We start from the raw sequence: 15,446 nt of genomic DNA on the forward strand, positions 1-15,446 counted from the left end.
GCTCTTGTGGAACAAATTAAGAACAACACAGGAGTGGGATGATTTGGTTCAATGCATCAGAAAAGGGAAGCAGTATCTTACACCACTCGTTGAAATCTAGCCTAGGTTGGTTGCTATGTTTCATGAGGAAAAAAACAAAACATTCCTTTAGTATGAAAGTAAACTGTAATATAGCTTGCTGCGGGTCAGTAGAGTGACGTTTGTGACTACAGGGGGTGCAGTTCAAACTTCCTTTTGTCCCTGGGAGTTGCTGCACTGGGATTCACTCCTGTGCAAGGAGAGTGGCACCTCATCCCTTAGGGACTCTGCTGGGAAAGAGCAGCTGTAAACTTCACAGAGGGCTTACTAGAAGCCTAAAGTCAGAGAAGGCCCTGTCCTCTGCTTAAACTCCATTATTTGTAGTAATTCTGACATTGTTTTCCATTGCATTATGCTGTTGTAACCCTGTCCAGACCTACCAAAGCCTACCTCTTCTTTATTTCCACCCTCATTCATGTTGTCTAAATTCTAGGTAGGTGGGCTCCTTGGGCAGAGACTTTGACCTGGGAGGCACCCTCCTATACTACTTTGGGTGCAGTACACATATTAAACCACAATAAAGGTGTGGCATGGAGCTTCCCCTTTGGCATGCATAAAGTTAACATATGTCTTTCAGATATATGTGGTAGGTTTGCAGTATTGAATGTGTAAGCCAGAAACACAGAAGAAGAAAAATGTAAAGCAAAACTCAGTGCCAATTTTCTGATAAAATATACTGCTAACGTTACTTCTCAGCTATCCAACTGATTTGTCTTTGTATATTTGTTAAGCTGTTTCCCATTTTCTCCAAACCATTATACGCTCACTGTTTCTACAAGTTTATTAGCAGACACATTATTCCAGAAGAAAAAGGTTTTGGGCCTTAGTCACTTGGAGTCTGACCAGGCACAAACCACATCCTCAGCTCTTTCAACTGCTAAACTCTTATTTTTACAATGACTCCAGTTCCCATTTTGGTATGTGCTGTTATGCAAACATCTGGGGAAAATAAAAATCCTACATCTCTTGTAATATATTCCCTGCTTCCCTTTGGCAGTTTTCAAGACTTTGTTATTCATATCAGAAAGCACTGCTGGTCACTTTACCCCTTACATTTTCATTCTTGATGTGGCCCAGAAGGGATATGCTGAAGAACTGCTCTTCAGTAAATAGCAATTGTCTTGATATCCAGTGCTAACGTTTGGGAAATCTATTTGCAAACTAAGCTCACTGGACACATTTGTTTCTCCCTGTGATATTTTACTTTGTGTTTTATTTCCCAGCATTGCTAGCTCACATTTTATTGTATCACAACTTGTAATCGCCACCTTGGTCAGACATATTGTAGATAGTCCTTTATTTTCTTTTAAAACAGACTTGGATTCTGTCCCTTCTTTCACTCCATATTCAGCACACTGTCCACCAACCTAATTTGTCCACCTGGAAAATAGTTCTTTTCTTTCCAGTGATGGCAGTTATCCTCTGTCATTTAAAATGTATTAAGGAACAGCTCTATTAAACTCCTGCTATCCTTCCTACTGTTTGTTAGAAAGGGTTGGTGAAGCTGGTGGAAATAAGCAAAATAGTGCTAGTTTGGAAGGCTTACAGGAGTGAGACTGCACAATAGTAACTTGTCACATGTACTCTTTGCTTTGGTCTTGTTCTCATCTACAGTTCCAATTAACTCATTCACTCATCACACTGTTTATTGTCTGAGAAGCTCTATAAAAGATAAACTCAAGAGAGAAGGTTTCATCTGGAGCTTTGTGGAAATGTATCCTTTTCCCCAGTCAGGCTTCACCCCATGCATAGTTCATGTATACTCTGGCTACTGTAAAACAAAACAAACACAAAAACGTCAGCCTTTACCAGCCCTTATACCATCCAATTCCAGATACTGTAACAGGAATTAACTGCAGCATCTCAGATTCTACTGTCTGGTTAATGTTGGTTTCAGAGTAGCAGCGGTGTTAGTCTGTATCCGCAAAAAGAACAGGAGGACTTGTGGCACCTTAGAGACTAACACATTTATTTGAGCATAAGCTTTATTGACCTGCAGCTCACTTCATCGGATGCAATCTCCCCACTGTATTTTCCACTGAATTCATCCGATGAAGTGAGCTGTAGCTCACGAAAGCTTATGCTCAAATAAATGTGTTAGTCTCTAAGGTGCCACAAGTACTCCTTTTCTTTTTGTGGTTAATGTTGGTAATTTCTGACTTATTAATGTAAACAATCAAATTTAATGTATAGACTGCAATTAGTACTGAGGTAATGTGGGCTACTTGTATGTTACTTCGAGATGCTAGGTAGATAGCTGTGTGAGAGGAAGAGACCATAGAAAAATTTTTGTGACAAAAGGTTAAGAATTTAGAGCATTTTGATATGAAGCTAGTGTTTTTTAAAAAGTAACTTCTGCTTAAACTTATTACAAAAACAGCAGTTCTGTCTAAATGCATAAATTGTAATAATTAGTTGGTTCATATTTAACTGCAGGCAGCATATTTAAAATTGTTGAAAAGCTGTTGTGTTTAACTGGGCTGCTTCAGAGAAACACACTGCAATTTGACAGTTAAACACCTCTGTTTCTGCAGTAATTTTCCTTGTGGTCTCTTGCAGGGTTCATCAATGTCTCTCTCACGTTCCAGCAGTCGGGAACATTTGGGAAGTAGTAGTGAATCTGATAACTGGAGAGATCGTAATGGTATCGGTCCCTCAGCTCATAGTGAATTTGTCTCGTCAATTGGCAGCCCCAAGCGGAAACAAAACAAATCAAGTAAGTAATATCTTGTCAATGCATTTCATCAGGGAATATAATCATGGGATTTGGGAGATTAAATTTTGATTTAATTCTGGGGTCCTGAATTTTTAAAACTAATGTTAAGTATTTACCTTAAGGAATTGAAAATACTTAATTGTGTTAAAAAAATTTTATGTTTGAAAAAGTACAAAGTAAATAAAAATCTGTATAATACCACACAAAATGTAAAAAAAAAAAAAAAACAATTCAAATGTAAAACGTTGAAGGTAAATAATACAGTATAGCCACTTTTTTTTTTTAAGCGCCTTGCTATCTTCTTTTCTGTGAAAGTTTCTGTGAAAACAGAGTTTAAAAGAGCTCATCCTTGGACGCTCATGATTCTGCTGTGTTCTCCAGATACTGCAAAATACTAGCTGAATCTGATGGAGGCTTCCTGACAAAAGTTATGACTTCTTCCAGCTGCCATCCTTTGATGAATTTTAAGGCATAATTATATTGATTTTTAAGTAGGGCCACCAATACATTTGGTAGGGCCTGGCAGGTTACACTGGCCACCTGTTTCCTTGGATCCAGCCTGCAAATCTTAAAGATTTTTTTAAACAGATTTTAAACCAGTTTTCTATGAAAATTGTTTTACACTCAAAAGCAGTTTGCAACTAGTCTCAGTCTTTTATTAATAGATTGATCTTATTTTTTTTTTGCCGGGAGAGAGGAAGGGGTGGAGCAAGAAAGTGAAGAATGGGAGATTTAGATTTATAATAGGTTTCATTAGTGTTTCGGGGTGGGGTTGATGAGGACAGAAATATTCTGCTGTTCTTTGTTTTAACTATTTTTGTATTATGGTTTTTCTTAATCAGTGCTAAAAAGCCTAAATCCCAGATACATTCAGTAAGAATTGCACGTTTTTAGAAAAAATAGTTTAACTTAAAGAGGGAAATGTTGTTGCTCTTTCCTAGCATTTTTAATCATTGACATGGTATTAACGCAGTGATGAATTACTGCATATGGTATTTCTACAGTGAACATAATAAAAATAAGCTTAATAGCTTATCTTCAGTTTCAAGTCCCCGTAGTGTCTTGAAGTCAGTTGTTTACACAGGGAGGTCCTAGTGTAATCAAAATTATAAAATAAATGCATTTTAATCCTTTCTTAAACTTTAATAAGACAGTAGCCTTTAAAGTCTAAAAGCTGCTCAGTCCATAGAAGCAGTAGCTTCTTTCTCAGAGCCTAAAACATCTGCAAAAATGTACTACTTTTTGTTTTGATTAAAAAAAATAACCTTTCTTCCCCACACTTGGCTGATAAGCCTTTTATGGTCAATATGTGACAAAAAGGGTACAATAACTGTGTGTCCTAGATTGTGCTGTTTGAGATCTACAAACTTGAAATGTAATTTTAATCCTTCACTTTTACTAATAGAATTGAAGAATTTTGACACATTGTACAAATCTTCTTCAAAAACTTGGGCCTATCCAGTAAAATTATCTAAGGTTCCAAGGTTTACCTTATCTACTGAACCGTTAATGTATTTTAGAAAAGAGAACAACAAATCACTGAGCGCTAAAGCGTTCTACTTTTTATAGCCAGGTAAGTCCTCAGGAGGCAGCAGCCAGTCTAGCTGAGGGAGTCATTTAATCTCACTCTCCTCACTCTAACATCAGTCCTGGGGGCAGGGCCTGTGGCCTGCGGAGATAACAGCTCAGTGAAATTAATGGCATATAAAAATAACTATGGTAATGCAAGGGGATGTGATTGCACACTTTGCTTGTGAGCTATACTACTATGTGCTACAGTCTGCACCATATGGCTCCAGCTCCTTTGTTACAGGCAACACTGGTACTAATGGACCTTGTTTTCAATTGTTTATAACTTTGCCAAATTTAAATTGTTCAGGCTGAAATTCTCCATGCCAGGCGTTTGCCTCAGGAGCTGTGGGAAGTGAGAGACTAAAAGAGGTAGGAGCATAGGGGATGAATAGAGGCAGGAGCCAAGTTGGTGCAAAGAAGGGGATAGAACCTGTAAGCAGAGACAGGATAGTGGGGGCCATGGACGCAAGCAGGTAGGTAAGGGTATAAGAGCAGAAGAGAACCAGGAAGGTACTGCAGGGCCTGGGCAGAAGGATCTATAATTACTAACATATTCCCTACAGAACTTACAACTGAACACAGGATTCTTGAGTCTCATCATTCCTCTGCTATCTAGCAAATAGCTGTGAAAGCCACTGGCAATGTGTCTCATTGCCCTCTAGTAGGAGGCCCACATAGAAGATAACAGCCTTCTACTGCTTCCTGTTACTCATATCAGCTTAAGTGGCAGAGGACTATGCTGTGGATCTCCCTGCTCATGACCCATATGGGGGTCAGTACAGTTCCACGTGATGGAATTTTCATAACCCGTTATGTTCAGAACTCAGCTCCAGTCCCCTTTGGTTGCAGTTTCGAGTGCTCAGCATGTCTGCAAATCAGATCTCAGGTGTCTGAAATTAGATAGCCAGAAAATGAGAGCAACAAAGTGACCATATAAAAATTCTGGTTTACATGACTTGCCCAATTTTCTGCATGTGGCCATTTTGTCTTTCTCATTTTCTGGTTATCTAGTTTGAGACACCTGAGGCTCTGATTTGCAGAAGTGCTGAGCACTCACAGGAGCAGCTAAAGTTGAGAAGAGCTGTGTTTTGAACATTTAAAGTACTAAAAATTGTGCTGAAAAATCAGGCATTAGGCTTCTCAAATTGGGCACGCAAAATTAGTTCACACTTCGGGTCTTCATTGCCTATTTCTTGTGTGTAAAATGAGGATAATATAACCACTTCATCTCATGGGGTAATGTCTGTAAAGCACTAAGATGGTACAATGAAACCATCATAGAAAAGCCCAGGTAGAAATTAATAATTCCGCATTCAATGTAGGATTTGGATGGGACACCATGGACCGCATGCTGAATAATGAGAGCAAAAAGAAATATTAAAAAGCTGACCAGTCTGTGCACTGAATGAGGCAGGAGTAGAAAAAATGGCATGTTAGCATGTAAAGACTGTATCATAATTCATGTACACAAAGGGAACCACATTAAGTTTGTACAACTGTAATTGTGGTATTTACTAAGTTTTGAGTGCTTGACTTAGCACCCTTCATGGATTTTTAATGTAGTTTTGAGAGATGTGATATTTAGTCAGGTAGTCCAAATATTCCCAAAACTACTATTTTAACAAACAAACAAACAAACAAGTGGAGTAGTTGCTCGATCACATGGCTCTCTTTAGCAGAAGAAGCCACAGGATTCCATCCCCAGTCAAACCTAAAGGAGCTGCCTGCATTTGAATAGGGGGCCGTGGAGTCAGGGAGGAGGCGCATGTGCAGTTGCCTTCTCCAGCATTCGATAGACTGGGGAGGGGGGGAACAGAGTCCTGATTCTCCCTCTGCCTTTATGTATATTAAGCTCTGAGCCCCATCCCCATTAAAGTTAATTAAGGTGAAGCCTGTGTCCTTTTCATTCTCCTACATGCCCTAATCAATAATAATAAGGTATATTCTGAAAACAGCCACTAGAGTTTCATTAACAAAAAGTTCATTTGAAATTCAGCTGGTTTCTACAGATTGCTGTTCTATTAAACAACTGAATGGAATATTCCACTAAACAATAGAATTTGAGGTAATTTGGCGGTTAAAACATTTAATTAAAACATGCTGTTTCAAGTGATTGAAACGTCAAGTGTACATCCTTTTTGCCTTTCAGCTGAACATTATCTCAGCAGCAGTAATTACATGGATTGCATTTCCTCGCTGACCGGAAGCAATGGCTGTAACCTGAACAGTTTGTTTAAGGGGTCTGATCTGCCTGAGCTGTTCAGTAAACTCGGTTTGGGCAAATACACTGATGTATTCCAACAACAAGAGGTCAGTCTTTTTAAGAGGCATCTTAGTTTTTGCTGTATATTTTACAACCCTTTGTCTATCTCCTGAGTGAAATCGCTGTCTCTCCTAGCTGCAGTATTTTCACTGACCATTCTATCAAAGCTGTTCAGTCCTTGAATTTAGAAATGACCATTCTCAGTCCTTTGTAACTAAGTAACCATAACTCAATCCTAACTAAACAGGTTTCCACTGAATTATCTTGACATATTAATAACATATTAAGCATGATGTTTGTTAATAAGGATATTTGTGCAAACACCAGGTGTGTTGTGAAAGGCCATGTCCTTGAATTCACTTAAAGGGGACACTCACCAACGGTCTGCTAGCACACATTCTGTTATGGTTACTGCTGTTTATTTCAAACATAATTGTTAATATTAACTTTCCTTCCATAGAGATCGATGATTAGATCTAAGATTCCCATTTACATTTACAGTAATTTGGGAAAATAGACTCTTAATGTGCAATTAAGTATCATTAACCAACATAATCTTACATGCTTCTATAAAAATGATACCTTTACTTTTTAGTCTCTGTGTCTTAAATAAGAGTACTAAAACAAGAAGGTATCTGTGGAGTCAAGGGTTGCTACATATATGACACATCTGATGCCTATTTCCATTTTTTCCTCATTTTTCTGCCATTTTAACTTTAACCAACTGTCATTGATTGGAATTTGGTAGTTGTTGGTGTTATAGGCATAATAAAATGAGTTTGTAGAATAAATGTAAAAAAAAAAAAGTTAAAGGAAACGTTGTTTTTAGAGGCTACTTGCACCACGCTTATGGCTAATATTTTGTGGGGAGTAATTCTCAATACAGGAAGAAAATGGTTGCCTATAGATTGTGGGTTTGTGTGTTGTGTGAATTACCCATTTTAATTTGCTTTGTTTTTGTTCATAGATTGATCTTCAGACCTTCCTTACCCTCACAGATCAAGATTTGAAAGAGCTAGGAATTACTACTTTTGGTGCCAGACGGAAAATGCTGCTTGCAATCTCAGGTGAACAAAAAGCATTTAACATATACATGATTATAAATGTCATGATTTAAAAATGTACTAAAAATATACTGTACTTTTTCCCTTTGGTCAGTTGAATTGTTTTGGTTTGAATGGTCATTAGAGCAGCTCAAAGGAACTGTATCAGACAGAGAATCTGACCCACAGAAAGCAGATCTTACCAGCCACTCCTCGTAATAAAAAGGCAGTTTTTAAATTTTGAGAGACTGTAAGGACTGTATAGCTTCCACACATCAAATGGGATTCCAGCTGCATAGTGTTGTATTGTTCTATTTAATACTATTTTACTATTTAAATACTATTACTATTGTACTATTAAACTTAGAGCTGGGCAGACAAAGGCAATTCCATTTTGCAAAGGAGTTCAAAGAAAATTTTCAAAATTCCCTGCAAAAGGGAATAGAGCTTGGGAACACTGACTCCAAGACAGTCCATCTGGCACACTGTCCTGAACCTAGGGATCCTGGGAACTCTGCCTACCAAGCAAGAGTAAGATTGAGAGCCAAGACTTCCATGCTCTCATTCCCTATCAGCTCACCAGGCTGGCTGCTGAGGAGCCAGGAAAGCGAGCTGGTAGGTAAACAGGCACGTATGCGATGGAAACCTGCCTGACAGGTCTGTCCTAATGTCTGTTGGAACTTCAGCTGAGTTGAACAATCTGTACGAAACATTTCCATTTCAACAAATGGACAAATTCTGGTGGAAAAAATGGTTTGCTGGATTTTTTTCCAGCCAACTGTAATTAAAATTTCTTTTATATCTTACTACAATAAAGGAAAATCAAAGTACCACTTTTGAAGATACACAATAGGATAGCAATGACCAACTTGAACTTGTTCAAGGATCTGGAATGGCATAAAATTTCATGTCATATATTGCATAGAATTATGTTTTCCTTACAGTGAATCTTTTTAAGTCCAAGATTGTAAGTTTTATTCTGATATTTTCTGGAGCATGACAGATTTTTTTTTCGTAATTTGCTGATGTCATTCATGAATGCATTTCAAATTATGGCTTAAAGAGGGTAAATGAGTAATGTATTTAGATGAACAGTAGAACTCATCAGAAGTCTGTCTGAATCACTGGCAGCGAAGATTATACCTGTAATGGAGAAAATTGTTCACTATTTTCATTAACTAACATAATCTTAATAATAAGCACTGGGAAAAGTGCTTTCTATGAGTGATGACTCTACTGCAGGGGCGGGCAAACTTTTTGGCCTGAGGGCCGCATCGGGTTTTGGAAATTGTATGGAGGGCCGGTTAGGGGAGGCTGTGCCTCACCAAACAGCCAGGCATGTCTTGGCCCCTGTGCCGGATCTCCCCGTCCCATGCTTCTTGCCTCCTGACATGCCCCCCACACACACACACCAGACTCCTGCCCCATCCAAACCCCCCGTTCCCTGATGGCCCCTCCCCAGACTCCTGCTCCTGACTGCCCTCCCACCCCATCCAACCCCTCCTCTCCTTCCTGACTGCCCCCCCCAGGACCCCTGCCCCCATTCAGCCCCCCCTTCTCCCTGTCCCTTGACTGCCCTGGAAACCCCTGTCGCTGACTGCCCCCCCGCTGCCCCATCCAAACCCCCTTCCTTCCTGACCCCCCCCCGGGACCCCTACCCCCATTCAACCCCCCCCGTTTCCCACCTTTGACTGCCCTGACCCCTGTCCACGTCCCCCCCGAACTCCCCACCCTCTATCCAACCCCCACCGCTCCCTGCCCCCTTACCGTGCTGCCTGGAGCACCAGTGGCTGGAGGTAGCCACGCACCGTGCAGCACAGAGCACCGGGTCAGGCCAGGCTCTGCAGCTGTGCTGCACCAGGAGCTCACCGCCCCGAGCATTGTGCTGGTGGCACGGAGTGGTGAGGCTGTGAGGGAGGGGAGACAGTAGGGGAGGGGCCAGGACCTCAGGGACCAGGCAAGAGGGTCCCGCGGGCCGTAGTTTGCCCATCTCTGCTCTACTGAGAGGTTTACACATAGATCTGAATAACAGCCCCTACGCCTATGTTTTATTGGAGGTGGCAGGTCATTATTATAAAAACATTAGTAATGTGTTAAAAAATGACCAATGTGCTCTGGGGAAATAATTATGTCCAATTTCAGTTATTTATAGTTAGTATACATCATGGTCTGTCACATCAGATTATATAACGTTGTGCACAATGCTGCTCAGTGTGTGATGTGCTCGTAAGGCATTCCTTTTTGTGAAGAATTTGCAGGCTTTGAACAGGATTTTTTCAAGCACTCCAGCTGGGATCATTTCATCATTTTTAGGATGGTTTTGCCTTTTTGTTTAGAATTGGTATACAAAAGATTTTGGCAAAACATTATCTTTTCAGGCATTATGCTTAATCCTAGAAACCCCTCAAATAAGAGGATTAATTTCAAACTTAACTTGCTCGGAAATAAATATGGCCCTCCTCTGCATCAAAGCACTAGCATGGCACCATCGTTGAATTCAGAATTGCAGAAAATTATGACAATTAGTACCCTGTGTTTAGCCTGAACAATAATTATTGATAGAATTTCACGGCATTCTTAGTGTCCTGACCAAATACTAACTGGGGTAATGTCTGCTTCTCTAAACTCCCTTTGCAGTTTTCAGTTGGAGCTATGGTTCCCCTCTTCTAATGTAATAATGAAATTGCATTATTCAGAGTAGCTTTGCTCCTGAATCATCTCCAAATATTAAAATCCGAATCTGCTGTTTTCCATCTAGAACTGAATAAAAACCGAAGAAAACTATTTGATCCATCAAATGTACGTGCCTCATTCCTGGAAGGTGGAGCTAGTGGAAGACTGCCACGTCAGTATCACTCGGACATTGCTAGTGTCAGTGGTCGCTGGTAGCACTAAATTGTGGCTCACAAAGTGAATTGTAAAGATGGACTTGCCAATCCTGTGGACAGCTTTCACTGCACACCACCCTCTGCACTTTGGGAGTTTCGGTATCAAGGACCAAAGCATTTTTTCTGCACAAGTACTTGTGCCAAAAAAAAAAGAAAGAGAGAGAGAGAGAGAAGACACTTGTCTATCATTTTTCAGAACACCAAATGTGGATTATGTTTTACTCTTGTAGATTGGACAGCATTTGCAATAATAATAATAATATAGGGTTCTTTGTTTAGTATTTTATTACCTATAACTATAATGTATGCACTGAATTTTTACTTTGTTGAATGAAGGAAAAATGAAGAGCTGGGATGCCAGAGAGCATAACTTTTGGTTTTATCAAGATGGAATTTTCTGGTACCGCTTAAAATAATTATTGAGGTCTTTCTGCACTTTACATGTTCTGTTTTCTTATCCTGTGGGAATTTATTTTCTCTTTCATTTCCATATAAAATATTGTGTTGGCACTTATCAAATTTTGTCAGGTGATCCTGCAATAGTCTCCTCCTCCTCAAGTCTCCTCACTATAATGGTACTAGGAATCAGTCTTTATGTAGATTTTTTTTCTATAGATATCTGAGGAAATGTTCTAAAATCAAACCACTTGCAAGTGGACCAGTCCTATTATCTCCTTATGAAGCAGCCTAGATCTGCTTACAATGAAACGAGTTCACTGTAACAGATGCAATGAAAGACCAAAATGGACCTTGCAATATTAACCCTTTGCAGTCGTCATATTTAACTGCTGCCTGTAATGCTGAAACTGATTTTAATGGTTCTTTCAAAGCAAAGGGCTATTTTTAGTATACTGCCACTAAAGGACATTTATTTATATAAAACTTTTCTTTTTAGATTCTATACACCTACAATATGCATCAGTTTAAACTGAGATCGACTAAAGATTTATGGTAGAAAATGAAAGGCATTCATCAAACTAGAGCTCTGGGCCACCAGTTTGATTAAATGGACAACTAATCTAATTTGACAAGACAGCACTGTTGCCATTTATTATGTGAAGCATATTACTTACATGACTATGCATGCAGCAATTAAGCAACATTCATGAAATAGCTGTAATAGCATCTCTTTTGTTTAATTTAGATTTGTGATGGTCAGCTATGGAAGTATTTAAAACTCCAAGATGAACTATTTCTGAAAGAAGTTATATTCAACAAAGAGTCCATGTTATAAATGGCTAGAGCTAACTATTGCGTTCTCATACTGTGAAAGTCTGGCAATACTATTTCTGTGTCTTTTCAGATGTCTTGTTATGGATTGATGAAGGGATCTCATATAATGAAGGAAATCATAAAGTGCCTCTTTTTCTGCAATGAAATATGAAGTTTCCAAACATTAATTTGTTGAAAAGCATTCCCTTAGGAAATATTGTGACTTACTTGTACTGTAATGTCTTATTTATGTTCAGTGTACAAGCCTTTTAAGATGGACATAAACCAGTGTCAAGTGCTCTTAACAGAAGGCATCAGAATAACCATTTACAGTAGTTGGTTTTTATGCAAAAATGGGGTGAGAAATAGTTTTGACACTTTCTGTGTATACATCTTCTGAGGTGAGGAAAAAAATCAGTTTTATGAGAAATTTGCACACAAAGGGAATTTTTAAGAGGTAATTGCTTTGAGGACTTAGATGATGAAGCAGTAATAAAACGACCTGTTGCAATTAGCAAAAATTAACTGCTCAGTATGGGGTTCAGCCATATCCACTTAATGGTGTATAGTGGAATAACTTTCACTGCAAATAAAATAGCAGCTAACTCTTCCAGTGTTTAATATTGCAGGACAATGCAGTTTGCAAACGCAGAGCTGTAAGCAACAAAGTTGTGCCCAAAGTCTATGAACATATTGGATACTTGTGTGTATAATTCAGGCACGTTCAACTTTATCAAACAACTATGGAAGCATAAAGCGCTGATCCTGGGAATAATTATTCTTCTGCTTATTTTTATACTTGTGAGTCGTCCCATTGACATGAGATTACTTACTTGTTTAAAGTTGAGCACTCGTGGGCTTGCAAGACCTAGGTTTGAAAATCAAGTCTTATATGAACTTGTGTGCTTAGTTTTACATAATATTTTAAAAGTAGATTAAACCTTTAGCAAATCCACTTAGACATTTGCCTGCTTAGTTTGTGTAATTTTTTAAATTCAAACACTTTACTTCCGCAAAAACTCCACGTCGCATTCTTTCATTTTTTTCATAAATACGTAACATGCAGTTTGACAGTATTACATCTGAAAGCTGAAATTCTTACAATATTAAGTTGATGTGGTCTTTTGCTGAGCAGTGCTTATATCATCTATTACCAAAGTGAAGAAAAATTTCCCAGTAAGAACATTATTTTCAGTAGGGCTGCACACAAAACACACACACTGGAAAACATTTTTCTCACTTCTTTTAATTCCATGAAGGGAATATGACAATGCAATATACAGTGTTGTCAGTGTTGTATTATGCACAAAATATTTGACTTGCTAGATTAAAATGTTAGTTTTAAAGCTGTGCCTTAATAGTGACCAGTTATCTGTAAATATAGAGCAGATACAGATTGTATTTTTGTGGGTTGTCCTTTTAGTGATTTTTTAAAATGAAAGGTGGAATTAAAAATATTAAAAATGGGAATTTTTTCAAAACTAATCAGTTGTTATATGGAAAAAAATAAATGTATGTAACCCCTTGGTATTCTGTTTGGTAAGTTAAATAGTTTTTATTTTGACCCAGGTCCAGATGTGGTTGCGTGTTAACGAAACACCAAAACTGTTGTCCCCATATTCTGCAGCGTGTTAGTACACCAGGGTGCATCTAAGCCCTGGCTCAGATTAGACAAGCGTGGAACAGATTACTGACTGCACCGCAGTCCTGACTAGGGTTGCTCTTGTCTTTTGAATTGTTTAATTATATTAAGATAAATTAGCCATGAGGCACATACTAATAGCATTATTATAATATGTAATATTATTTTAGATATGTTTTAATAACCTATGTATAAATCCCAACGACACCCTCTGCAGAATGCACAGGCCCCCAGTGCCCAGACATGATGCAACCCTACTGTGGGTTGCTAATCGTACAGAATCTTCTGCACACCTTACACATAGGAGTTAATTTAACCTTCTATTCCTCATCTAATTTCTTTGAATCCTAGACCCCTGGATATGGTTTTAGTTCAGTAAAGTCAACACCTTTCAGATATTATATTAATACCCCTCAGTGGTATTTTCTAAAATAGGTGTAAGAGGTCACATATATTTATGTGTAGAGATACATAAATTGTGTGTATATGTGCATATATATGCTTAATGTTCTCAATGAGTAAAACTTTTGTAAAGGTGCCTACATAATAGAACTTGGGATTCCCTTGTGGAGGTGCTTCCAGTGCTCTCTGCTCAAGAAATAATCCAGGACATGGGCCATAATATATTAAATATGTAAAACCTTCCTTCTGTGATGAATATTTTTATCATCAGTTTCTATAATGTAAATACAAAACACTTATCATGAAAAATCTGTATGAATTCCTTATTGGATCTATTTCAAAACTAGCTCATGGATAAGATGCTGTGAACATCTATAAATATGTTCCTTCAGCTCTCTGACTTTCTCCATGGTGGAGCTGGGGGAATTTGGACAAAAGTTGGACAGCCCTCGGAAAATTCGGACAGCCCTTGGAAAATTTTCAAAAGGGGTTTTCTCTTGGAATGCTTTGAACTCCAAAAATGTGAAATGAATTAATTCCATACTGTTCAGATAGTCAAATCCATACCCCAAGAGTAAATGGTATAAATTCAGTGATGAACATTTTTGTCTTTATCAAAAACGAAAGTGGTGGTTAAAGCCATTTAACTTCAAAACTCAGTTCAATCTTAACCATGCTGCTGCTATTGGGATCTCCTCAACACAGATAAATCTCATTTGTTTTTTTTAATGTTTTTTTTAAAACTGTCTCTTTAGAGAGAACCAGCCTTCTGTTGAACAAACTATTGCATTAGAAATACCTGTCACTACAATGTATTTTAAAAAAAACAAAACTTACCATTGCAGAAATTATGCAAGTCATGCCTTGTCCATGAGGTGGCAAAATTTGCAGCTAATATAAAAAACCACTCAAGATAGCTAAGTCCAAAGCAAATTGTGAAGAGTTACAAAAGGATCTTAGAAAACTGGGTGACTGGGCAACACAATGGTGGATGAAATTTAATATTGATAAATGCAAAGTAATGCACATTGGAAAACATAATCCTAACTATACATATACAATGATGGCATCTAAATTAGTTGTTACCACTCAAGAAAGAGATCTTGTAGTCACTGTGGATAGTTTTATGAAAATATCCTCTCAGTTTGCAGTGGCAATCAAAAAAGCTAACAGAATGTTGTGAATCATTAAGAAAGGGATAGATCAGGGGTGAGCAAACTTTTTGGCCCGAGGGCCACAGCTGGGTGGGGAAATTGCATGCAGGCCCATGAATATAGGGCAGGGGGTTGGGGTGTGCGAGGCAGTGTGGGGTGTGCAGGAAGGGGCTTAGGGCAGAAGGTTGGGGCACAGAAGGGGTGCAGGGTGTACAAGGGGGCTCAGGGCAGGGGGTTGGGGTGCAGGAGGGGATGTGGAGTGCAGCAGGGGGCTCAGGGCAGGCAGTTGGGTTGCGGGGGCAGGAGGAGTTTGGAGTGTGGGTTCCAGCCCAGGGCTGCTTATCTGGAGTGGTTCCAGGGTGGCAGCAGGTCTAAGACAGGCTCCTTGCCTGCCCTGGCCCCACGGCACAGCCGGCCCCACATCCCTGTGGCCCCTGGTGTGGGGGGGGGGCAGAGGGCTCCGCAGGTACCTCCCC

The 15,446-nt window shown here is 39.0% G+C and overlaps 1 protein-coding gene across 2 annotated transcripts in view; it reads left to right on the forward strand.

The window, feature by feature from the left end:
* Positions 1-14,526, forward strand: part of BICC1 (BicC family RNA binding protein 1) — a 224,202-nt gene extending 209,676 nt beyond the window's left edge. Inside the window, exons 18-21 of one of the 2 annotated variants that reach the window (XM_073353366.2) lie at positions 2,638-2,794; positions 6,516-6,676; positions 7,597-7,696; positions 10,431-14,526. In XM_073353366.2, the coding sequence (XP_073209467.1) occupies positions 2,638-2,794; positions 6,516-6,676; positions 7,597-7,696; positions 10,431-10,561 (549 nt within the window). In that variant the 3' untranslated portion in view covers positions 10,562-14,526. The remainder of the gene's footprint in view (positions 1-2,637; positions 2,795-6,515; positions 6,677-7,596; positions 7,697-10,430) is intronic. The other variant, XM_073353367.2, reaches the window with a different exon arrangement.
* The last annotated feature ends 920 nt before the right edge of the window (positions 14,527-15,446 follow it).

This window comes from Lepidochelys kempii, chromosome 7 (assembly GCF_965140285.1).
Source record: "Lepidochelys kempii isolate rLepKem1 chromosome 7, rLepKem1.hap1, whole genome shotgun sequence".
NCBI classification, from domain to species: domain Eukaryota; kingdom Metazoa; phylum Chordata; order Testudines; family Cheloniidae; genus Lepidochelys; species Lepidochelys kempii.